The following is a 23,831-nucleotide window of genomic DNA, read 5'->3' as shown; positions in this document are numbered from 1 at the left end:
CAAGACAAGTTTGTATATTTGCATGTACAACAGTGAAAACAAATGGAACCATTTCTTTTTCTTTGGAAGTTGCTACAAATAGAAGACAATTTCTGTGGGAGGATGGTTTGTAAGCATAGTGCAAAAGGTAATTTTCCTCAACAAATTACAGCTGTATTGATTACCAAGGAGTGAAAACAGCCCTGCCTGTCCAAGGAGGATGGGTGTTAAGAGTAGGTTTAGCTGGCTATCAGTTAATTGGAGTTGGAGTCTGCTGGCTGTGAGGAGGGGACATGGGACGGACGGACAGGGTTATCCGGTTATGCAGAACAAAGAAGGAAACTTAGGGAGAGAAGGAGGGAAGGAGTCAGTGCTGGGTTTTGGGGCTGGCTGCTGTCCTGCCCGCCTGCGAAGGCAAGTAAGGAGGAAGCAGCCAGGGCTGGGCTCAGGGGCTGTATGCTGCCGGGAGAGTGGGGGCAGCAGTCAGTGCGAGGTTGAGGATGTAGCTGACTGCTGCCCTGCCCGCCTGTGAGGCAAGGAAGGAACTTGCTGCCTGTGAGAAAAACAAATTGCTATCGCTGTTTGTCTTGGTTTGACACTAAAGACATCTTTAGGAAGTGATTTTTTTTTTTTCTGAGAGAAGCAGCCAGGCTTCCTTTATATATGACAAAAAACAATCACTGATGTTTTTTGTTTAAATGATGGAACTATTTTTGGTTTTGTTTTCAATGGTTAAACCACGCCTCTGTGAAATTCATATTTTAAAAGGAACAAACTTGGGGAAAGCTCTTTTTTTCCCTTCCGGCTTCAGTACAGGTCCAGCCTGTCCCGTACCCTCCCTGCGGCAGGGGGCCCGTCCCGGCAGGGCTGCGCCCCAGCGATTGCTAAGGCAGGGAAAAGGGACGGGAGGCCATCAGCCGCCGAAATCTTGGCTGCTTCTTCCCCCTCACTCCTCCTCCTCCCGCAGCCCTGCAGGAATGCTGCCGCTGCTGACAGCCCGGGAGCAGCACCGGGCTCCACCTGGGCTGCGTGCCGTGACCCTTGCGGCCGCGGAGGCAGGCGGGGTGAGCCGCGTTTCGTCCCCGAGTGGAAGAAAACAACACAAGCAACACACCTGGACCAGCAACACACTACTATTTCTGCCTGCCTGGTCCCCAGCCCAGAACGGCTGCTAAGAAAAACTGTATCATAAAATAATTCCCGGCAGCAGCCCGAAAGAAATCACATAATATTTTGCCTGGGTCTGCCGATGGTTAACTCTTTCAGTGCTCAGAATAAACCTTACGAACACTTCGTTCTCTGTCCTGAGTCAAAGAACCAAAATCAAGATACGCACAAAACCAACATAAAAACCCCGAGATCAAACAAAAGAAAAAGTCAAGTCCCAGATGAAGAAAGGAAAAAAGTTGTGGACTGAAATCTCTCCTTTTTTTTAAAAAAAAAAAAAACTATAAAAAAGGGACTCTTGTTTCCCTATAACACATAAAAATGTCAAGTAAATAAATGTTTTAACTGTAAATATAAACAGAGACATTAGTGCTAGAATATAAAAATATTAAAATGACTATAGTCCTATAAGTTTAAATTAAAAAACAAAAATAAATAAAAACCTCTGCTGCCCCCCAGGGAAGAAAAAAAAACCCTCTCTGTCTTCAAACATGAAGAAAACTTCTTTGTTTAAACTTTTATAATCCTTAAAGTGTGCCCCGTAAGTTAATATAGTCCTCAATAATCATTGTGAAAAAACTGTTAGTCTAGTCAAAGAAGAGATTTTTACATAATCATCATATTTCCATTCTCCCAGGTGGCTAATCACTGTGACATCAAGGCCATGTAAAACCATTTCTTGTGTAAAAATCTCCACAGGCTGAAGAGAGAAGTCTCTGATCCCAAATAAATTAGTGAAAGACTTTTTTTTGAAAGAAATGATAAACTAATTAATTTTCTGTATGTTGTCAGTGTAAAAAATTTATGAAGAAAAAGGTTTTCTAAAAGTTTTATTCTGAATTTTATTTTTAATAGTTTCTAATATAAAGTTTTTCTTTGTACCCTTTGAAGTTTAAGCTTATTTTGCCTTCCTCCTATCTCACAGCTAAAATGAATAAATAATTCTAATAAGTGCACTGATGATTTAGCCAATACTAAACCCGCAACACTGTTCTAACTTAGGGCCCAGGTATGACACTGTTGGACACAATTTCCTGTCGATTTTCCTCTAAAAAGTGACTTAATTGTAAAATACTACCAAACACAAATCCAAAAATAATTTGTCAGACTGCCACTGAAAGTTGTGTGTAGTTTTATTTCAATATATCAAGCACAAACAGGTTTCCCCTAACCAGGGAATATGACAAGGAATGTACTTAAAAATTTGGGAACATTTACATTGAAAGATAGCCCAGACTGGCACCACCACTAAGTATTTTAAGGCTGTATATATAGCAGTACTTACCACTTGGAACTACTTCAGGCCAGAAAAGAAAGGCTTAGTACTGTCTGCAGTCTAAAGAAAATATTGCAAATCTTTAAAAAATGGTGTAAAATAGGAAGACTATTAACAGGGTTGAACAATGCAGTGGCAAAACCCTCCCTCTTTCCTGACCTTTGACAATAAACGTGCCTAAGACCGAACACACGTACAGCTACATCGCTCCCATCCTTCTCACCTATGCTGGGGCAGTGTTGTTCTCTCTACAATGCTAGTGTGTGATATTATAAAACAGCCATATAGCAAATAATAACAATAATAGTAAGTGACCAGATTTTGCAAACAGGCGTGCGTGTCTGACATCACACTCGATGGGCCACACCCAGGACAGCAGTCAGCTCCGTAACCAGACAAGGAGCTTTCACTGAATACTTCTCATTTCCTAAAGAAGAATGGCTCTAGGAAATTGTGTGTATTTACAGTTTCCGTGGAATGGAAAATAAAACACATCCTGAGGTCCCATTGGGCTGACTAAACAGATCATGACTTAATATCTTGGGGCTAGATTTTTTGGACCAAGTGTTTTCCCTCCTGTAATTAAAGGCAGCTGGACAGGCACCATGGACATCAGTTCTTTACAGCTCTCCCTCACTCCTGGAGCTATGACCCAGGCTGCCGTGACTTTTCCAAAATGTTGAGGTGATGACCATTTTGGGGTTACCAATACTGCTGGGTAATTATTAATTGCATCAGAAAGTGACAAAACATAGAAAAGAAAAAAAAATTGCACAATTAAAGCTACATTTGGCTTCAGCATTAAGGCCCATACAGGTTAAGAGGTCCTTGAAGATGTACATGTAAAAGGCAAAAATGACATAATCTGCAGGAACAAAGTTTTGCAGGTTCCTAGGTCCCTTTTTAACCTCATTTTCCCACTTCCTTCCACCTCTGCTGTGTTGGTTCTAAAGTGCTTTGGTGCCTCAATGGGCTCCTTGCGTGAGTGGCCCCCTCCTGCAGCCAGTGACTGTTATTGCTGCCAAACGCAGTGATTTTATTTGAAGACATAATTGATGAAGAGTTGACACGTAAGAAAGATGCAGAGGAGAAACCAACAGCGAGAGTCCAAGAAGAAGCTTTCAGAAGAGTACTTCCTGTGGAAGGACTTTTTGTTCAGAGCACTGAGGTTTCTGCAAAAGAAAGCAATATGATTATTTGTGTGTTGGAGAGAGGTGTGCCTTCACACGTGTGTGCATACCCAGAACTTCCACACCAGGAGGGATCCCTGCACTTTGGTGACACCCTCAGGGGCAGAGCAGTGTGCCCCCACCGAGACTTTACCTCCCCCTTTTTAACAGGAAGATTAGAGCTTCTGGCTGCAGCTGGTTGGCATGGGAAGGGCACAAACCCCAAGAAATCTCTTCATCCAGCACCCGCTCATAACCCTGTGAGTTTAACCTACGGCCTAACCTTCCCAAATGCAAGGCCTGCCCCCAGGCGCTGCAGTGAAGCTAAAACCAGATCGCCAATGACTCCAGTATCCAGAAATGGTATATCGTGTGATAGATGTCCAGAACGGATCGTGTGTGATCCCCCCTCACTGAAGCCTTGGGAGGACTGGATAATTCCCCTCCTCACACAAGGGGAAGTCAGCAGGGCTCCCTGGAGCAGAAGTAGCAGTTAATACCTCCCCACAGGAGTCTGCAGGGCAAAGCCCTCTGTCAGCAGCAGGTGTGATTACTGCTTCCCTCAGAGGGCAACCAGCAATTTGTACAAAAAACTGCAGTTTAGTACTTTTCACCATGAAGCCCAGTTTTTCAGGCCACAACCCAGCACCTCTATAGCAAACTGAGGAAGATCCTAACATGCTCGACTGGAAGGGAGACCTCACACGTTCTTTCCTGACAGAGATTTATTAGCCAGGGCCTGGCTCAGCCCCTCTCAGTCAGCAGTTGTGCTTTTTGCCCAAAAGGAGAGTGTTAAGAAGAAGAGATTTCCTCCTTACTATTTTAAGCAGAGTGTATGTTTGTCTTTCTGGTGTGTTGACTGGTTACTTTACCTGCAACAACTTGAACTGCACTCCTGCAGCTCACAGAGACACGCCAAAGACCACAGTAAGGAGTTAAATGCCACAAGCTATCTTTACCCCATTAAAATCATTGATTCATGACAGAAAATAGTTACCTGTGTATGTCCTGTTGGGCTTTCTGTAGGGATAAGACAGCTGAGTGAATTTCCTTCAGGTGATTCATTTCTTTCCCACACTGAGTGCACAGGCTTTCAAACCCTGTGGCAAAGTATTGAAAGACAATTATGTTCGGCATCACCATTCTGATGGTAGTGATGAAACACAACACAGCAAGTGGGTGGCTGTGATATAATTGTCATTGCTAGGGGGGACACTTTCAGGAGGAAATATGGAGAGAAGGAGACAGGGAACACCCAGAAGACCCAGGCCACTATAACAGGGTCCTGTGACTCTAGCTCAAGGTGCTTCTCAGTCAGCTCTATGGAAACAGCTGAGGGGAGGAGAAAGGAGTGCTCACAACTGCCCCCCCTCTCAAACATTCAAGGTCACCTCTAACAAGGCAGAGAAAAGAGAGAAACACAGCCTGTTTCCCGTGTGGTGATTGGAATGTCAGTGTATTTTTCCAATTTTGCCAAGAACTTGTTGTAAGGCAGAAAGAGAAACAGCACATACAGAGAACAGAAAAGCAGAATGTTCTCTGTGCTGGCTGTGGGCCCATGGTATTAACTGGGCTGGAAATGTCCTGGCTCAAGAAATAAAGTACCAAAGGAAGAACATTAAAGCCTGACCCAGTAACACCCAAATACTTGCCATCATCATCTGAGAGCTCCTGCACTGACTCTGGCGTTGAACAGCTGCTCTCTGTGTTCTGGCTGTGGTTGGAGGGCTGATCACTGGTTTTGCGGCGCCTGCAGTCTTTGGCAGACCTCTGGATGAAACAGGAGTAAGAAGTGACTCAGTATCTATCACACTGAAGACATGTGTGTTTGCTTTAAACAAAACAATTTGGGGTGCTGGGAAATATGTGTGAGACTGTGAAGTTTGATTGCTTCCTCAGCAACTCCTAGTAGTTGGACTCTGGCAGCTACTAAAGTATATTATACATATGCCTCATGCAGAAGCATTTCACCAAATGACAACGTTCTTAAGACACCTATCCAAATTATTCTTCTTGTAGCTTTAACTGACACATATTATGGATGAACCTTATACCTCCTTTGCTGAGTTGCATACCCAACTCAGGTATGTAAGGGAAAGTCGGAAAAGAAGAAAAAATTAGAATCAAATTCTCCAGTGAAGACTTTTCAGAGGGTGCACAAAGGATCTAAACATCACAGAATTTTTATGCCTAGTTTCTTGAATGCACTTTGGAAAGTTTCTCCCTCTCTCTCAGACAAGTAAACCAAACACATTGATTCAAACTTCTCACTACAGCGCCTGAAAACCAGTTAGGTATCTCAATTTCCCTAATGAATCAGAGACATTCAGATATATATTATAAAAGACACATTATTAAAAAAAAGTCTATGTTCATAATAAGAAACAAGTTTTTCAGTGTAATAAGGGTTATACTTAGGTAGTTTAGCAGATCTGCATTTGCAAAGTGTGTTATGAATGACATATATGGTTCCAAAGATGAAAGCACTGAAATAGGGGAATATTATCTCAGTTTAAGGGAAAGGATGGAAAGACATTTCTTGTGTTGTCTGAGAGAGAGTGAGTGATAAAGGTTGATGGCGAGGACTGAAACTGAAATCAGGGGATGCCAGCTGTGTACTCCAAAACCTATGGGAAGTTTTCTGCTTTGGAAAACTGAACAGTGAATTTCAGCTCAGTCATGTGCAAAATTTACTAACACTGGTGGAAGAAAAATGCCAAAATTGATAGGATGAGTCAATCAGTAATTACAATTATTTGGAGCTAATGATGGTATAATACTGCAGGTCTATGGTCACAAGCTATATTTAGCCAAAATAAAACTTCCAGCCTACGCTGTGCTTACATGAAAATGCTGTAGAAAAAGGGCTGTGTATCTAAACAATCATAAAGAATATTATAATCCCCAAAATAGGTTTTTTACCTTGTGCCGTGTAATTTGATTGTTTATGCATGTTGCTTTGTGGTTTGACATCCTTGTGGATAAGTGTCTTTCCATTGTCTGAAGTATTCCATCCTTCTCAAATTGGGCAATGTCGTTCAAAGGATCCCAAGGTCTTAGACTTTTGAGACCAAATTAAAAAAAAAATAATCAGAAAAGCAAGAATCCCGCATTAGGTGTGTTAAGCCAAATACATGCATCAGGGCAGGCAATCACCCTTGAGAGTAGCCAGACTTTCCAGATACAGTGACAGGACTAACAGATAGTTCCCTGCACAGTTTCTTGCAAAACGTGAGGGGTTTCAGTCTCCAGAGGCTTCGTCCTTCCGGCCCAGTGGAGGAGAGCACAGTTGTCAACTGTGCTCTGAACAGGGCAGAAAATTTCTAATCACTCTAATCTAAATGACTCCGCACTTGATTGCAGCAATAGGACTTTACATCAATTGCACAGTGGATTTTCCATTGCCAAGCCCGAATTTACAGCTATTCCCAATTAGTATAATGAATATGTATTCTAGTGATGACATGGAGCACAGAAAGGGCAAGCTCTGGAAGTAGTTTTGGGGAATGGCAGGGCTCCAATTACAGGTCTGTAGCCCTGCTTGCATCCCTGGGAACTCAGGCAGTGAGATGTGTTGGGAACCCACAGCCCAGCACTCACTCCTCGTATTTGTAGTGCCATTCATTGGTCGCAGCATCGTGCTGGAACAGTAGCGGCTTCCATTCTGTGCCGCTTTCCCTCCGCTCCCGGGCTGCATTCCTCTGCTCCTCTTCCAGCACAAACTTCTCCTGCGTCGCTTTGTGTTGATCACCTTTGTTTATTGCACTGGTAACGTGCTGCCAAAGCCTAGGAATAATCAGGGAAGGAAGTTAAGCCACCTGAGAACCATCAATGTATTTTGCCAGGTGGAACTTTAGAGCAGAGACTTGTCGCGTCTGTTAATATTCCACCAGAACTGTCAGCCTCTGTTTTATCTTGTAAGTTAAAGGAAATGAGAATGGCAACACTGAATGCTGTGTAAGTCATAGCTGTCAGTCATAACGAAGTTGTGTTCAACTCACTAGGATCCTTAGCTACTTTAGATATGATGGAGAATCTATTCTGTTCCTCATCCTTTCAGGCATTTCTGTTTAGAAGCCTTTGTGTCAATGTCTATCCCCAAAACAGAGGCTTTATATTTAAAGTTTAGAAGCACTGGAAAATGAATTTATGTGCACATCTTGTAGCTGCACATACACCTCCTATGTAAGATTTACAACCAGATCTGTAGGCTGATTCAATCCATGAGCAACAAGCATGTCTTGATGCTCACAAGCTGCAAGCATGAACACAGGTTTGCACTCACACTTGCTGGCAGCTGCCAAAGGAAACATGATCTGTTGTATGAGCTGTTCTCATTGAGCATCTGCCCTGGGGAGAGGATCTGCCTTCTACCAGAGAAAAACCAATACCTCTTTTTTTACTATAGCCAAGATGTGATCAGCTTCTCCACAGTTCCTCTAATCAGAGCACTTTACCTTTATTTCAAATTGGAAATACTTCTGAGACTGGCAGCTAGCTCTCCCAAAACATTACTGCATGCTTTAGTGCTTAGAATGTGCACGGGAGATCCAGGCTGCTCCAGTATTCCCAGCTCCACAAAACACCTGTCCGCCATTTAGAAGATGGATTCAATACTGCATTTAATTTGGAGTTTGCTGTGAAGCTCTTAATTTAAAACTGATCCTGAAGCTTTCATTATATTTCTATCACCATACATTGACATAGCACTTACAAAAATGCAGCTTCTTAGATAATCAACTGAACACAGAGCAATGCCTTCCTTTAATTTTTAACAAATCATTCCCCTATTTCTGTGTATTAATCTTTTCTCCCAGAAACAAAGCAAGGAAACTCAGGGATGGGAGAGGGAAGAGAGAAAAGCCTGAGAAAATATTGTGGTGGTGTAAAGCCTGTCCTAAGGAATGCAGTGACGTAAGGAGTGAATCCCCTAATTCTACAAACCTTAGAGGGACAGCACAAAATTGTTTGATTAGCGCAAATTATTCCATCAGCAAGAGCTTAATGAATCAGACAATGAGACCCTCCACAGTGAGCTGCATGACAGTATGAGCTTCAGAGATTCTCCAAGAATTGTGAAAATAGGCGATTTTCAGCACTGCAGGGAAGACTAAACAATTTGGGCAGAATATAACCTGGATTAGATGGCAATTTATACATGCAACTGTCAGCACAATAAGGAGTTTGGTGGAATGTCTATTAGGGATCTCTGTAACTTTCCTTTTTGCTTCCTTCCCTTGGATGCTTGTATCATTATTAATCTCTGACATAGCAAAGAGACTATAAATTCTGGCCATAAACTCAGGTGAACAGAGAACTGGAGATTCTATGCCCACAAGACCAAGATTCTCCTTTAAAATAATCTTCTTCTAAAGATTAAGAGATAAATGTACTACAGTCTGCCCTGCTTGTCAGTTAAAAAAATCTGCTCTGTAAGTTACAAATACAGACTTAATTGCCCATAATGCCCACTGCTGTCCAAACTACATCTTCATGTCTTTTTATTTTCATGCAATCCCTTTCTTGACGTATAAAAAGGAGACTCTTCTTAGGGTGATGTGATGCAACACCAAATTCAGATGTCCATAGAGAAGTGGACAATGCAAAGCAGAGCCAGGCAGCAACTGCATGTGCTGGCTGACTGTAGTAGAGAGGAAGCACAACTGATTTATTTAAAGCCAGCCAGCTCCACGTAACTTTGCTCAACACATAGTGCTCTTGCTCAACAACTGTACGTGTGCATTATTCATTCCTTCCACTTCCTAAGTGTAATGGGTTTGCATGCCCTGGTTTTTGGCAACAGGAGTGCTACAGAGGTGGCTTCTGTGAAAAGCTCCAGAAGCTTCCACATCTGGCAGCATCCTGATGGCTCCAAATATGGACATGTTGCTGGCCAACACTGGGATGGTGGTAATGCCTCTGTGATAACATACTGAGGAAAAAAAATCAAAAGAAAGCCTGCGGGACAGTTTAAATTGTGACTAGAGAAGAGTGGGGTGAGAACATGTGAGAGCAACAGCCCTGCAGACACCAGGGTCAGTGCAGAAGGAGGGGGGAGGAGGTGCTCCAGGTGCCAGAGCCCAGATTCCTCTGCAGCCTGTGATGAGGACAGGCAGCTGTACCCATGCAGCCCACAGAGATCCATAGGGATGCAGAGATCCACCCACAGCCCATGGAGGAGACTCACACCAGAGCTGATGGATGCCTAAGTGGAAGCTGGGAGACTGTGGGAGGCCCATGGAGAGAGGAGCCCACACTGGAGCAGCCTGTCTATGAAGAACCCTCCGTGGAACAGTGACCCACGCTGCAGCAGTTTGGGGAGGACTGTTGCCTGTGGGATGGACTCACATTGCAGCAGTTTGCAGGGAGCTGCTCATGAGATGGAGCCATGTTGGAGAAGTTAATGGAGAACTGTCTCCTGTGGGAGGGACTCCACAGTGCAGCAGTGAAGGACTCCTCTCCCTGAGCAGCAGGAGAAGCCATGGCTGATGAAATGACTGATGAACTACCCATCCTCCTGTGTCCTTGTGCCACTGGGGGAGGAGGTAGAGCTGTGAAGGGGGAAGGTGGTTTTAGGGACTTACTTTACTTCTCATTATGCTTGTCTGATTTTTTTAAAATAACTATTTTATTGTTGAGCCTGTTTTGCCCTTGATGGTAACTGCTGAGTATCTTCTCAAGAGTCCTTAACTCATGAACCCTTTGTTAAATTTTCTCTCCTCAGAGCAGCTGCAGAAGACAGTGAGTGAGCGAGTTTTGTGGCACCTGGTATCCAGCCAGGGTCAAACCACAACACTAAGTTATGTTCAAGAATTACATTTTTAGGTAGCCTAGATCGCTCTACAAAACCTGGTGCAGACTGCATCAGAGATCTCAGCTGAGATTATGAGGCAGGGTTAAACATCTGTTTAATTACATTCATTCCTAAAATCCTGTAATGTGGTTCAAGGTACTGCTCTGTGGATGCCAGGACTTTCCACGATTCCTACATCTACTTGAAGAGCTTGTGGTTGAAATAACCATTCTTAACAAGATATCCAACCTCAGGATGACATCCTGCCCTTTCATAAAATGCTTCAGCGGTTACAGAGATCTCTGGAGTCCAGGCAGAACTGTTATTTTAAGCAGGTAAAATGCAGCCTCCACTATTTTTCAGCCCAGGTCTATTTCAGAGCTGTATTTCATGGAAATAGTTCCAATAGCCTAGAAAGAAACAGGTAAATGGGTGGGTAATATGTGTTGACAAAGCAGGTCACTGCTTTTTCAGGACTGTGCTGAGGAATTGGAGGAGCCCTGCTGATCAGAAGCCTGCTCCCAGGAGAGAAGCAGCAGTGAGATGTTCCCCAAGCTCTCTACCTCTCTGACTCAAAGTCCGTCTGCTCCTCAAACAGCACAATGTGACGCTTCAGTCTCTGCCTTCGCACTTCACTGGTTGGGTTCCAGAATGTTTCTGTGTTCCCATTTTTCAGCTCATTTATATGCACTTCTCCATCCTGAGAAGGAAAATAAAATTAATTAATGACAATCAGAAAACCAAGGCAGAAATTAATCCTGACAAATCGAAGCTGCTCCTGGATGGTGATAAGGGATACCAGTTGGTTAGGAGGCTTCTTTCCTCCTCTATCCAATAAAATATCATTGAACACTTCCTGAAAGTTTCTGAAATGAATGAGACATGGCATTGCCAGAAACAATGGCTGCATTTATCATTAATCAGAGTAGAAACAAACCTAGTTGCTTCTATTAAGTCTTGTCCTCAAACCTGAGTGCCCACAAAAGCCCTGAGATATTCTTTCACCACTCTTCCCTTACCACCCAGCACATATAAACAAGATCCCCGGCTCCTTTTTCCAAAGCCTCCCTGAGGACTTTCCCTCCCATGTTCCAATATGCTAGTTCCAGAGCTGATCCCAGGTCCCCAAGAGATCCCCAGTGTGGATAGGACAAGGTAGGTAGGCACTATTAAGCACCACTACGTGCACCTCTAACAAGAACATGTACAAGCACTCAGCTGCTTCTGTGACCCTAGGACTGAGAAGCATTGGGATTTGCTTCCCTTCTTTATTCAGGTGGGTTTTCAGGTCCTAAGGCAGAGAATTTGCCTTTCAGATGCAAGGATTTCTATCAGAAAACTGGATGGTGTCAGAGAAAAGCCAGGAGAGGAGGCCAGTACTCCCAGTGGGGAGGGAGGAGAACCAACACCATCCCTACTCCACTGCATGGCAGCTCCTCTGTTCACAGCACACAGCTGCAAGCAGCAGCTTACAGTGCCACCCTTCCAAAGCCATTTAACTTCTTTTATACATCACTACAGTTTTGTTCACCACAAACCACAAAGATCAGGGGAGGAGGGTATAAGCAGAAAGCTGGGAGCTGAGCAACACTCAACCTTGTGGCTCAGGAGAGCCCCTGGGTGACAGGATCTCAAGGCTGGTGTTGGCAGGACCCACCACAAACAAGGTACTCCACAGCCCAGCACAACTCACCACTGACAGGGCTCATCCTGCAGGACAGAGAGCTTAGAATGGAGCAAATCCCTTGTATGTGTCTAGAAAGGGAAAATCTCCCAATTTCAAAATGGTCATTAGCTTCTGATGTAAAAATACAGATTGCCTGACAGGACAAGTCCTGTACCAAAGGCTACACTGTGGTTAGGACCTCACCACAGCAAGTACTTTATCCAGGCGGACTTCACCTGGCCTGCTTTAAATACCTCCTTCAGATGAGACAAATCTTGTCTTAGAAATAGCTATTTCTATAGACTGGCAAGGGAGCACAGGCCAACTGTAATGATGATGTAGATGCCAAACGTTGCTCAGAGAAATACCCAGATGTCCAGCCCAAAGCTTTTGTTTCAGGCACCAGGAGTTCCAACCAAAATTAGACTACATCATTCACTATGCAACTTTATTCTTGTTGGATTTTGGCTTGAGGGTGGCTCTGAGTGAACCACTGGTGTTTATTGGGTGCACAAAGGTGCCAGGTGCTCTGCTGACTGTTCCAAGTTGGCCACAGAGATAACACCCTCACCACATCTGTGACCTCTGTCCTTCAACTGATGAACAGGGTAGTAACCACCTTCTACCATAAAGGTTTCCTGTGAAAATAATGACTTCAAAACCCTCTTCCCTGATCCCGATCTAACTGAACACACCAGGCAAAATGCAGCCTCAAGATCTTCACAATCATACCTAATACACATTGTATCTCCTTCCATCGGTGCTTGTCCTAAGTCTCAGACCATAAATACAGAACCACTGGCTTTGATAGAGAACCCCCCTAACTGCTCCCAGCTTGTCCAGGCTCTGGGAGTCTCCCACTGCTGATGTAAGTGTAGATGAAGTGTAAATGACCTCCAGAGGTACCTCGAGAGGTGTGGCCCAGGCTCTGCTCACCTGCATACCCTGAGGCTGGCAGGAAGAGGCAGGACAGGGCCCTCCCAGTGCCCATTCCAGTGCAGGGAGCATGCCAAGGGCTGCCAGTCCTCCCTCAAACCCTGCAGCCTTGGGCTTGCAACCTGTCAGCAACTTAGATTATCAAATGTTACCCAGTGTCCAGTGAGACTCGCTAGCACTTCTTCTCCACATTTAATCTTCCCCGAGATTTGATTAATGCTCGTGCTGCCACCGAAGAAGGGCTGTCAGGGGAGAAGAGAAACAGAAAATGTGATCAGTCTAGTGAGGACTGGAAGGGAGCCAAGAACAGTGATGCAATAGGAAGGAAGGAAAGTGCAACTGCTTGACTTCCACTGTTTCTGGGGGAAAGGCAGAATGAATTCTAATATGGATTCTGACTGCCTCACACTGTGCCCCCTTCTGTTTCTATTACCACAAACACTGCAGCTGCAGGTAGGGAGATAAACCTTGAGGTGCATTAACACTCAGGAGTGCAAGGTTTCATCTTGATTGGAAATACTCATTTATTGTCAACCAGACATCAGGATAAGTGTACATGGACAACTCCTTCCCACTGCTCAGAATCACAGCCTTTGCACCCTTGTCCTAAGAAAATGAGCAGCACTAGTGGTGACTCTTCCTGTCTATGGGACAGCAACAGCAGTGTGGGCACTGCTGATGACTTCATATGTGTCAAGTCTCCAGTATGAAGAAGCACTGGTCAGCAGCAAAAAAACCCCACAAACCAAAGAAAAAGGGTATTTCAGAGTCGAGGAAAAAAAAAATCCCAGAACAATGAAAAATTCCACCCATCTCCTGGCTGCCAAAAACTGGAAATGCCAGTGAGAGTGTGACCATCTCTTCTGTTCACAGAACACATCTCTTCAGACATTTTTGCAGGCACTTTCCAGAAACATTTGTGCAGAGAAACTTTTGTGTGTGGGTGTTAAATAACAATATGAACCCAAATTTCACACAACACCTATGGATAAAATAATCACATGTATCTCAAGCATCTATCTCTGCAATCCAGCAGAGAAACAGTACATATCCAAATTAAAAACAAACTTAAGGGGTTTACCTGCAACTTCCCACAATTCTACTAAAATAGACAGCTAGGAAATGCTCAAAGCAGAGCATGTAACTAAGTCATGGGGACCTTTCTGAGATATGTTTGGATGAATCATACTGTTTTCTAGCCAGAAAAGAAGCACTTTATGCTCTAAAATATTTGTAGGTTTGAGACGACACCCAAGTCAGGCAAATATCTCACTGGCCTCAACACAGTACACCAGGCCTATGGGAAGAACAGACTTTAAAGACAAATGTGTGCAAATGTCAAGGAAGTACATGAGGCAAGAGTTCCCTCTGTAAGGGCAAATAAAGACAGAAAAATACTACTGCCCTCAAGAAACTAACCGTTTACAACAGATTACCCCAACTCCAGTGATCTCTCACATTTATGTTGGCTAAGGCTGCAACTCTGAAGTCCTGCAGTCTCTCAGTTCTTTCATTTTATACTCAGGCAAGAAAATGTTGGAGCAGAAGAGAAATGGATGCTCCTTAAAAAACCAAGTTAACTGCCCAAGAAAAGTTACAGGTTATCCCTTTCTCTCCTAAATTTTAACCCATGTAATTAACAAGAATGCTCAAAGATGTCTCTATTTTGTGTGCATACCATAAATTTGTATCACCATGCTTTCCAGGGGAGCTACATGAACAAATGAGTGCAAGATTTGCCAGTGTAACTGGTAAATTCACTCAGAATTACCTGAGTGAATTACCTGACCAATGGGCTGTCACCTGTCCTCTAGCCCTGATAAACACAAGGTACAGCTCACCATAAAACCTGCAAGATAAGAGTACAGATGTGATGACTGCTCAAGATCCCCTAAGATGCCCAACTTGCCACATCCTAACTTGCCTCCAAGTTCTTTGTACACTCACTGTATTTAGCAAGCAAAACTAATTATCTCTGCCCAGACAGAAGCCACACTGTTGTTGCCAAGCTTTCAGAACAAAATTTGGCCAGTAGCTAGCTGCAGTGAAAAAGCCATATAAAACTAAGGCTTCCTGGGGTCAATTTGAGTTGCACGAGGCAAAACTGACAGAAGGGTGACACCTTCTCTCCAGCTACACCCTGCTTTGGTGGTCACATATACTGCTGGTACAGAAATGATCTGCTGTGAATGGTCAAACCCTGCCTGGGGCACAGGGGCAAGCCTGAGACCAACTCAAAATGGGGCCACAAAGTATCTTACCTTTAGCTTGAATTCCAGTTCTGCCCTGTGGTTAGTTTTCTCACAGTCAATGGTAACTTTCCCTCCAAGCTCCATTGTCATGGTACCATACAAAAGCCCTGAAAGGAAAAAAAGGCTTAAGAGAGGCCACAGTGGAAGCAAGCTGCTTTCTCAAGTCAACCTGGCTGGTGCTGACACACTGTGAAATGAATTTATTAGCTTAAAGTTTTGAAGAGACAGAACTGGAGGTTTCTAGGAAATGGCTGTTTACTATAAGCATGAAGAATCTTCCCTTGAGTCCATATTCCCCATTTATAACACCAGCTAGGAAAGAGCTTGACTCACACATGCACCTGTGGCAAGCTGAAAGCGGGACAGGAAAAATAAAGAAAGTTGTGCCCAGCAACCTCATTCACTCTAGTGATTAAACAGATGCAGTCAGTTCTCTCAGGGTAGTTGATGAAGAGATATTTGGGATTCGCCAGGATCTTGGAGATTTTATATATGCTTACCATTTGCTGAATAGGTCTTTTGCAGAAAAAGAAAACTTGGTAAGAAGAAGGTTTATGCACAGGAACACTTCACAGAGGGACTGATATTATGATGTTACTGTTTTCAGGTACCCAGGCCCTTCTAAATAGAAACCTAGAAGTCATTGTGCCAAATAAAACACTCAACCCTCAAAACTGGATTCAATTGCTCACTTCAGCTCTGGGGCAGAAATGATGCAGACAGAGCTTCCCAAGGAGCAGTGAATCAGCAACCATGCCCCAGTCTCAGCACACACTAGCTCCATAGAGCAAAGCCACACAGCAGCAGGTGCCAGCCTCACTGAGGCAGCTCATACTCTGGGAAATACAATGACTAGAATAACAAGGAAGTGACAAGAGAAGTCAGGAACTTCCTTTATCCTCAAAAAGTCAGAAAACACATCAAGCAATTTCAGTGTTAACACAATAAAATCTTTTTATCCTAAAAAGATCAGAAATACAGTCTTGTTATTTTCATCTTATCTCCAGTGCATATATGCAGTGTTTTTCCATTTCTGTACAGTGTGAAAACTAACATTGATGTACCTAATTCTCTCCTGGGCTGTGCCCAGGTAACCCAGAAAGAGTTCAGTGAGGATAACCAAAGCTCTCCTGCTGTGTGCTATGACTCACAGGGGACTCTCTGGAGTTACCAGGCCCTGTGGTATCAGCTACTTGAGAGGGGAAAGCCAGTGCAAAGTTAGTAAGATACCATTTTGTTACTATCTTGGCTTCCTATTTGAAGAGTCATACCTTACCTTTACAGTGGGCATATGGCATAGTGATTATATAGTCTTCCCCTCTGCTTAGAAACATAAGCTTTGCTTTCCCATCCAACAGTGCAGAAAGTGAGTTGCCTAGAATTTAAAAATACATACACATTAAAAAGTTTATGTTATTCTTTGTCCCTCCTCCCACTTTAGAAAAAGCATTTCCATTTAAATGTAGGTTAGTAATGAAAGAAGAGAGATGGAATGTTCATAATTCAGGACCCTGCAAGTCATGCACAGTTGGAGGCAGGCAATTCTAACAAACTCTGCTGTTCTTGTTTGCTCTGGCATTTAGCCTCTCCAGCAGAAAGAGCAGTAGATTAAACAAATCATTAGTGGGAGCTTAGAAGTTTCTCAGGTTCTCCAGTTCTCACAACTTTTCTGATGGTGTATGATCTCAAATAACAAATGAAATTGCTAGAAGGACAGCAAAGGCTATCTAAAAGTGTTTGAGCAAACACACTCAGCAGAGGATAGTAATTAAGAAATGTTTGTCTAAAAAACAGATTTCATATAGCAACAGAGCCTGGAGTTGTGCTGTTTCCATTGATTATTAAATGACTGGAGGACATTTTGAAGCTCTGGGGTTCAACCCTCAAGAATCTGGGAGCCACATAAAGGTTCAAATCTGTTCAGAGACTTTTGTGTGTGCTGGTTGGGTGCCAGAGTGGTGTAACATGACTCATCCATGAGCACACACCCACTGCATACTGTCATTCCCATACATTATCCTCAGCCTTTGCCTTCTGAAAAACAGATTTTCAAAGCTCTCAATGTTTCTATTGGATTTTTTATTTCTTTTAACGTCAGAGTGGTGTCACACTGAAATGGTGGAAATGGGGAAGAACCAGGAGAGCCAAGACAAGGAATTAGGCTATCATGGTGATAGATTTGTCAACCATTTCTTTGTTCTTATCTCTCAACACACTCAGGGATGATTAAAAAACAAACCAAAACTGATGCCACAATGTTACCTGGGAGAGGTCTAGACTTAATGTCTTACCATAAAACTTGGACCTAGCTAGAATGCTGCCAGAGATGCAGAATCCATCCTTCCTATTGCTGACATGAAAAGCTGACACTGGTGGGTGATGGGACACCTAGGATAAAAACAGGCAGCAGTCATTTAAAGCAGTCTGCATAGGCCACGGTGGGGGGGGTGGTGTGTGTGCACACTAAAGGGGGAACACAATACATTACACCATTATGTATGAGAGCATTATACATCTAATCTTTCTCCCTCAACCTCTATTTTCTTGAGCTTGTCAAAGCTCAATTTCAGAGAACTCAGTGAGATCACTTTCGGGCCAACAGGTAGACTGTAAGGTTTTCAAGAAATAAATGAAAACTGCAGAACTTCAGTGCAGCATTGAAATAACCTCCATGAAATGCATGCAATGGTTGAAATAAAAATTTTAACAAAGCTAGAATTATCTGATTGAATAGGGGGAAAATGTATGTGAAACTGGGAGTCCCTTTACTACAGACCACACAGTTCTCAGATCCCTTTATTAACACTGTAAATCTCAAACTACACTTTGTCAGGCCAGTTAACTTATAAGCTCTGTCCTTCATTTAATCACAAAGACATGCAGATAAGCCCTCGATCTACTCCTATTAAAATCATCATAGAAAATTTAGAAATAAAAGATGGAAGGATTTGGTTGTGTGGTTTATGCCCCTTTTGACAGAGGCAACACAACCCCCCTTTTATCAAAAATAAGAAAACAGTAGGGCAAAATCCCATTGCAAAGGTCTTTGTTGAGGAAGCTGATATTATATATGGGAGACCTGCTATTATAGTTTTGAGTGCCCACCAAGCCTCACATAATTTCCGCAAAGAAAAAAGATCAGAGGCCAGTTTACCCCATGTTCTGCTCTGCCTGTATACACAGAGCTCCAGGTTTCTCTCCTAGGATGAGACAATAGTGTGTTTCCATGCATGGAGGTGCAAGCAGGTTGGTTTTTGCAGCACCTGAGCATCCAAACAGCAACTTACCTGTTCTGCTATGTAAAATGTGTGACTGTTCGTCTGAGGGTGAAACCAACAGCAGCGGAATGTCTCTCCCAGAATAGGGTTGTATGGCTTTTTTATTCCCTGAAAAACCAAGTAATCAAAACCTGCTACAAATGAAGATTTGCAATCCAGTGTTACAGATGGCCACAAAACAATATGGTAATTTTTTCTCTGATGTTTTAAACCAAGTCAATCACAACAATAAAAACTGAAGAACTAGTTATATATCCATCTAATCTAATCTAAATTTAACATTTTCATCTGAGCCACAGATTAATCTGCTATTCTCACCAATTTATTATTTAGTACCCCCCAATCAAAGCGAAGATGAACAAACTTCATTATTGCTGCTACTATACACAGCAAGGGTATACTGATGTGGAGACATGGCACAGTGATACTAACTGGCCTGATAAGAGAAAGGAGGCCTGCTTTCAGCAAAGGGAAAAACCTTGCATCTCAAGGCATGTTACTTGTGGATGATCAGTTTTAATTTCTAACTGTCCAGTGCAAAGGCTCTGAAGTTGATTGCCACTATTTTGCTTTCACTGAAAAGCTACTACTCTGTCTACTCTGAAATAAAATGCAACCCCAGTTTTAAAAGTAATGGTCAAAGTCTTGGATAACACTTTGTTAACAGTATATAACTGGAGAACATGCAGAATAAAGGAAACACCACTGTTACTCTGTTCAAGTGAGTGTGTCTGACCCGATGGTGACAGAGAGACAACACAGAAATTAAACAAAACCACAGCAGAAGATTTCAATGCCCATTACAACCCCAATTTCATGCCTCATTTTACCTTTGGCTTCTTATAGAAGCCGGACAGATACCACCTCAAAACTTGCTTCATTCGGGTGTACGGATCGTCTTCAAGGACGGCCCTGCAGAACAGAACATAAAATGTTCTTTATACTGGTCACACATCACATTAGTTTCTTACCAGTATAATAATAACAGTTTCACACAACTAAATTCACACAACTAAAGAGAAGTAACTTCTCTGTTGCTGCCAGTGAAAAAGGTATCTCCCAGCAGAAAGATGTATTTTTAGTAACATACATCACACAAAACGAACTGTTAAAAAGTGGCACCCCTTGCCCCGAATTTCTGCAAAAAGTACAATAAAATTTCTGGAGTGTACCAGGTTTGATTGGACATTAGAGTAGGTTAATGTGGGATTGTCACTCACACTATAATAGTGTTGCAGCTAGTAGAACTGCGTGAATCATTAAAACAAATCTATGCCATCAAAATAAAATTTTTTTGGGGTATCTTTTGCTTTGTTTCCCTCTTTCATAAAATATTTTTAAAGCTGATGTGCTGCTGATGTGCTCTATCAGTAATCTGAGATTTTGTGCAATACTTCAGGTTGGAAGTGACTTCAAAAAGTCATGTCAACCAGCACCTTCAAACAATGCTCAAAGATGAAGCAGGAAATAAACCAAACCAAAGGCATTCCTGGCATTTCCAACCATTTAGTCTTATTTAAAAATCAATTTGGGTAAATTATTGCAAAATTAATTTAGAAGGATGACCCCAACCACAAATTTAACCATTTTTTATCAAAACCTCCAAACCTCTTGAAGTCTTCTTACATTTCAGCACTGAGAACTATTTCATTAACTTCAGATGGTACAAATACCACAAACAAGGCTTGAAAACGATTCTGTAATTACTCAGAGACAGTGGAGTAAAAATGAGTAACTAGTGCTTCTATTAGAATATTACACACCCTGGTTTTACAATCCACTAGATGTATCTCATTCAGAAGGCAGGTCCTATCTGGAAGCAGAACATTTCCAATTTTCTACTCTGCTGTCCCCACAAGGCCTCCATCATCAATGACTTTAAAAGACATTTCTTATTTGTTCATCAGCCATCCTAATTATATTGCTTTGGGGAACAGAAGTGCTCGACAATTTTGGTTGCTCTCTGTCCTATTCCCCTGTGCACGAGTACACCAGGAGGTGGCACAGCTCTGCTATGAAAAGCTCCAAGGCATCGGCTGAATTCCCATCAGTTCCAGCCAACACTGGCAAACATGTCCATATTCAAAGGTGTGTTTGTCTGGAGTTTAACTCCTCCTTCCTTGCCCCCCACTGGCAGAAGTCTATCTGTAAAATCTCTCTGCAGCTGGTGCCTGATCTGCGTTGAAGCCAATGGCCTCAGTATTATTTGGGAGCCCTCCTGGCACACACAGAGATATTTTCACAAATATAGGAAAAGTGCCCGGGTCAGGCCCACCCTGTGTGCTGCTTACTGGGAGAGCAGGTCGGCATGGTAGTAGTAGTCGGAGAGTTTGTTAAGGAACGAGCGTGGCTCCAGGATGAAGGTGGGCAGCACCACCCGTGACAGGTCCATGCCAGGCCGCAGCTGCTTCAGCAGGATCCACATCAGGCTCTTGTTCTCCTCAGAGACGGTTTCTGTCTGAGATGACTCCCCCGTCTACAAAGGCAAAGGGAACTTCAGGGCAGGAGCAGGAAAACCATTCCTTGTGGATGCATTTCTCTGGGGCCTCGAGCTCAGCAGCCCCTGGCACAGGGTAAATGCTCACCTACAGCACTGCAGAGAGTCATCAGCCATGTCTCAGCAGAAATGAATCCCCAGAGCAATCAAGTGAGTGGTGCAGAAAGCCCTGGGTGTGCGTGAAGGCTGGCACGAGGCAAGGAGCACAGCAGCACCTCAGGGCTGTGATGGGCCAGCATGGACCGACATTAGCCAAGGGGACTCTGCACTGCAGACCCTCAGGAGGGGTGGATGTGCTCAGAGCTGTTCCACCATCCCTGTGGCCCGGTGGATGCACAGAAGAAGAGAAGAAGCTCCTCTCAGACTCATTCTCCGCAAATGAGAGATTGTAAGATTCACTAGGATGTATGTAGAAAAATGTAGGAGGTAAACTAGTAATCAACAGAGAATAGAAGCAGTCCTCCAGCTTCTAGACAACACAAACTGGTGTGTCAATATGGCAAGGGCCCCACTGCCAGGAAAGAGGCACAAAAACTCCAGCACCAGCCAATGCTGCTCAGAGCCCTTTCCAGCAGAAGTGTAGGTAAAAAAGGACAGGGATTATGCTGTTTCAGCCCTGTGTGCTTCCTATGCATTCAGTGGGTTTATGAGATGCGCAACGTGGAGGAACGGGCCTTTCACACCACTAGAGAAGGTAAATTAAACTAAATTTTCAAACAAAAGTGCCATTTTAATGCATCCTAAGCATCATAGTTTAACAGTCAAAGAGAATACTTAGGCTTTCTACTGATTTTAGGCAAGAGATTTCTATGAGAAAAAGGGCACTTTTGGAATGGACTTCGGTTAGGGAGAGGACATAGCACAGCACAACAGGATTTTCAGGTGGTATGTATCACTAAACATTCTTTTTCACCACCTGAGCATTGTCACCATGTTTGCTTCAAATCAGCCCTACAGCCACAGCAAGTTTACCAGTCCTACAGGGCTTGCAGGCTGAGGGAATTTGAAACTGAGGAACAACAAAGCTCTGTTACTGTAATTGCTTTGCAATTTTTGTACCATTCTTCTTTTGACAGTCTGATGCAATACACACTTTGAACCTCCAAGGAGACATGGGAGACCACAGCATCACCTAGGGCCTACTATGTACATGGGTCTGTCAGATCTCTCATTATTTATCCAGATTCTCAAATGTGCATGTCACTATAAATTAATGCCATGTTGAAATTGCTGGACAAAGTGTTACTCAGAATGAATCACCACACACAGGATGGACATAAACAGAAAGAGACAAAGGTGCAGGAAGATATGAACAACCTCAAATAATAACTCTTTCTACAACTTGTTAGATCTACAAGCTTGGAAATTTTTTTTTTTCTGTTAGCAATCTACCTACTGAAGCATCTATTTTGTGTTCTAGACCAGCTTTCACAATCTCGAAGTTCTTCTGACACCTGTCTCTGCCTTCACATCCCATCTGCAAGCAAGACAAAACTGAAACACCAAATGCACAAACACGTTCCAAGAGCAGAGCGATGCTCCTAGCCACAGGCACACCATTAAAATGAGCCCTCAAAGCCAAGCTGAAAACTGAACAGTGCCAGTTTGTGACCTTTGTCCTACTGCACACACAGGCTGAGGGCAGTTGGAGTTTAAGATGACCACTGACATCACTACTGGCATGTGCTTACCTTGATACATCTCCACCCAGGGGAGCTACATCATTGCACAAAACCTATTTTTTTCTACCTTCCTTTCACCAGTGAGTTCAGACTCAACAACAAGTCCTACCTGTGTGGCCCAGGTGATGACAGCCTCACCTCTTGAATAAATCTTGCAAAACAGCCATTGGCCAAGGCCACATGGCAATTCTTTTTGGAAGCCCACTGGATGCTACCTGTGCCTGAGCAGACACACTGAAGAGAGACTTATTTAATGGCACACAAAGTGTCACCCTCCAAGAGAAATACAGTCTTTCCCACTTGGCTTGTAGTGCATTTTTTTCTTATTTTAATGTAAAACTGCAGAGATGTCTCTATTTCTCTCTCACACACACCCATGTACATACATCAGTGTAGTCTGTAAGGTTTATTTGAACACCAAAATATCAGCCTGCCTTACCACCACTTCTAGGACAAGTTTGTCATCTGAAGAGAGGTCACTTCAGAATAGGTAGATGACAGAAAATAAGTTTGTTTTCATTTTGTTGCTGTGTAGTTACTCATCTATATTCAAAATCTCCTGTTTGAACCCAGTTACCATTTGCCTGTCTGCAAGGGGATTTGAAGGAAAAAATGCATTAATGAGAAGCTAGGTGCAAATTAGGATATATTTGACCATATTTTTTTGTCAATATTAGTAGTACACTTTCAGAAAAACATTGAAAGAAAAATGTAAGAGGATGGTGAAGGGTCTGGAGCACGAGTCCTGTGAGGAGCAGCTGAAGGAACTTGGGTGGTTTAGCCCAAGGAAACAAGGCTGAGGGAAGACATTACTCTCTGGAACTACCTGACAGGAGGCTGCAGAGAGGTGAGTGTAGGTGTGTTCTCCAGGTAACAAGTGACAGGAGAAGAGGAAGTTGCCTCAAGTTATATCAGGGGAAGTTTAGATTGGATATTAGCAAAAATTTCTTCACTAAATGGATTGTCTGGCATTGAAACACACCTGGAACAGATGGTGATGGAGTCACCACCTCTGGAGGTACTTAAAAGCCATGTAGATGAGGGACATGGCTTAGTGGTGGACTTGGCAGTGCTGAGTTAATAACTGGACTTGATCTTAAGGGTCTTTTCAAATGTAAATCATTCTACAATTCTGT

The 23,831-nt window shown here is 43.1% G+C and overlaps 1 protein-coding gene across 2 annotated transcripts in view; it reads right to left on the bottom strand.

Moving 5' to 3' along the window:
• Positions 1-3,458: 3,458 nt before the first annotated feature.
• The window catches only part of OSBPL5 (oxysterol binding protein like 5), a 59,575-nt gene continuing 39,202 nt past the window's right edge, over positions 3,459-23,831 (bottom strand). For both annotated transcript variants that reach the window (XM_062494512.1, XM_062494513.1), the window contains 13 exons: positions 20,808-20,992; positions 19,347-19,428; positions 18,526-18,624; positions 17,530-17,626; positions 16,515-16,613; positions 15,248-15,345; positions 13,139-13,228; positions 10,948-11,084; positions 7,192-7,377; positions 6,514-6,652; positions 5,232-5,361; positions 4,589-4,691; positions 3,459-3,594 (listed from right to left, as the gene is read on the bottom strand). In XM_062494512.1, coding sequence (XP_062350496.1) covers positions 3,459-3,594; positions 4,589-4,691; positions 5,232-5,361; positions 6,514-6,652; positions 7,192-7,377; positions 10,948-11,084; positions 13,139-13,228; positions 15,248-15,345; positions 16,515-16,613; positions 17,530-17,626; positions 18,526-18,624; positions 19,347-19,428; positions 20,808-20,992 — 1,581 coding nt within the window. The remainder of the gene's footprint in view (positions 3,595-4,588; positions 4,692-5,231; positions 5,362-6,513; positions 6,653-7,191; positions 7,378-10,947; positions 11,085-13,138; positions 13,229-15,247; positions 15,346-16,514; positions 16,614-17,529; positions 17,627-18,525; positions 18,625-19,346; positions 19,429-20,807; positions 20,993-23,831) is intronic.

The sequence above is a fragment of the Cinclus cinclus genome, chromosome 6 (assembly GCF_963662255.1).
Source record: "Cinclus cinclus chromosome 6, bCinCin1.1, whole genome shotgun sequence".
NCBI lineage: Eukaryota > Metazoa > Chordata > Aves > Passeriformes > Cinclidae > Cinclus > Cinclus cinclus.
The sequence above is the reverse complement of the archived record's forward strand: the minus strand, read 5'-3'. Positions and strand labels throughout refer to the sequence as shown.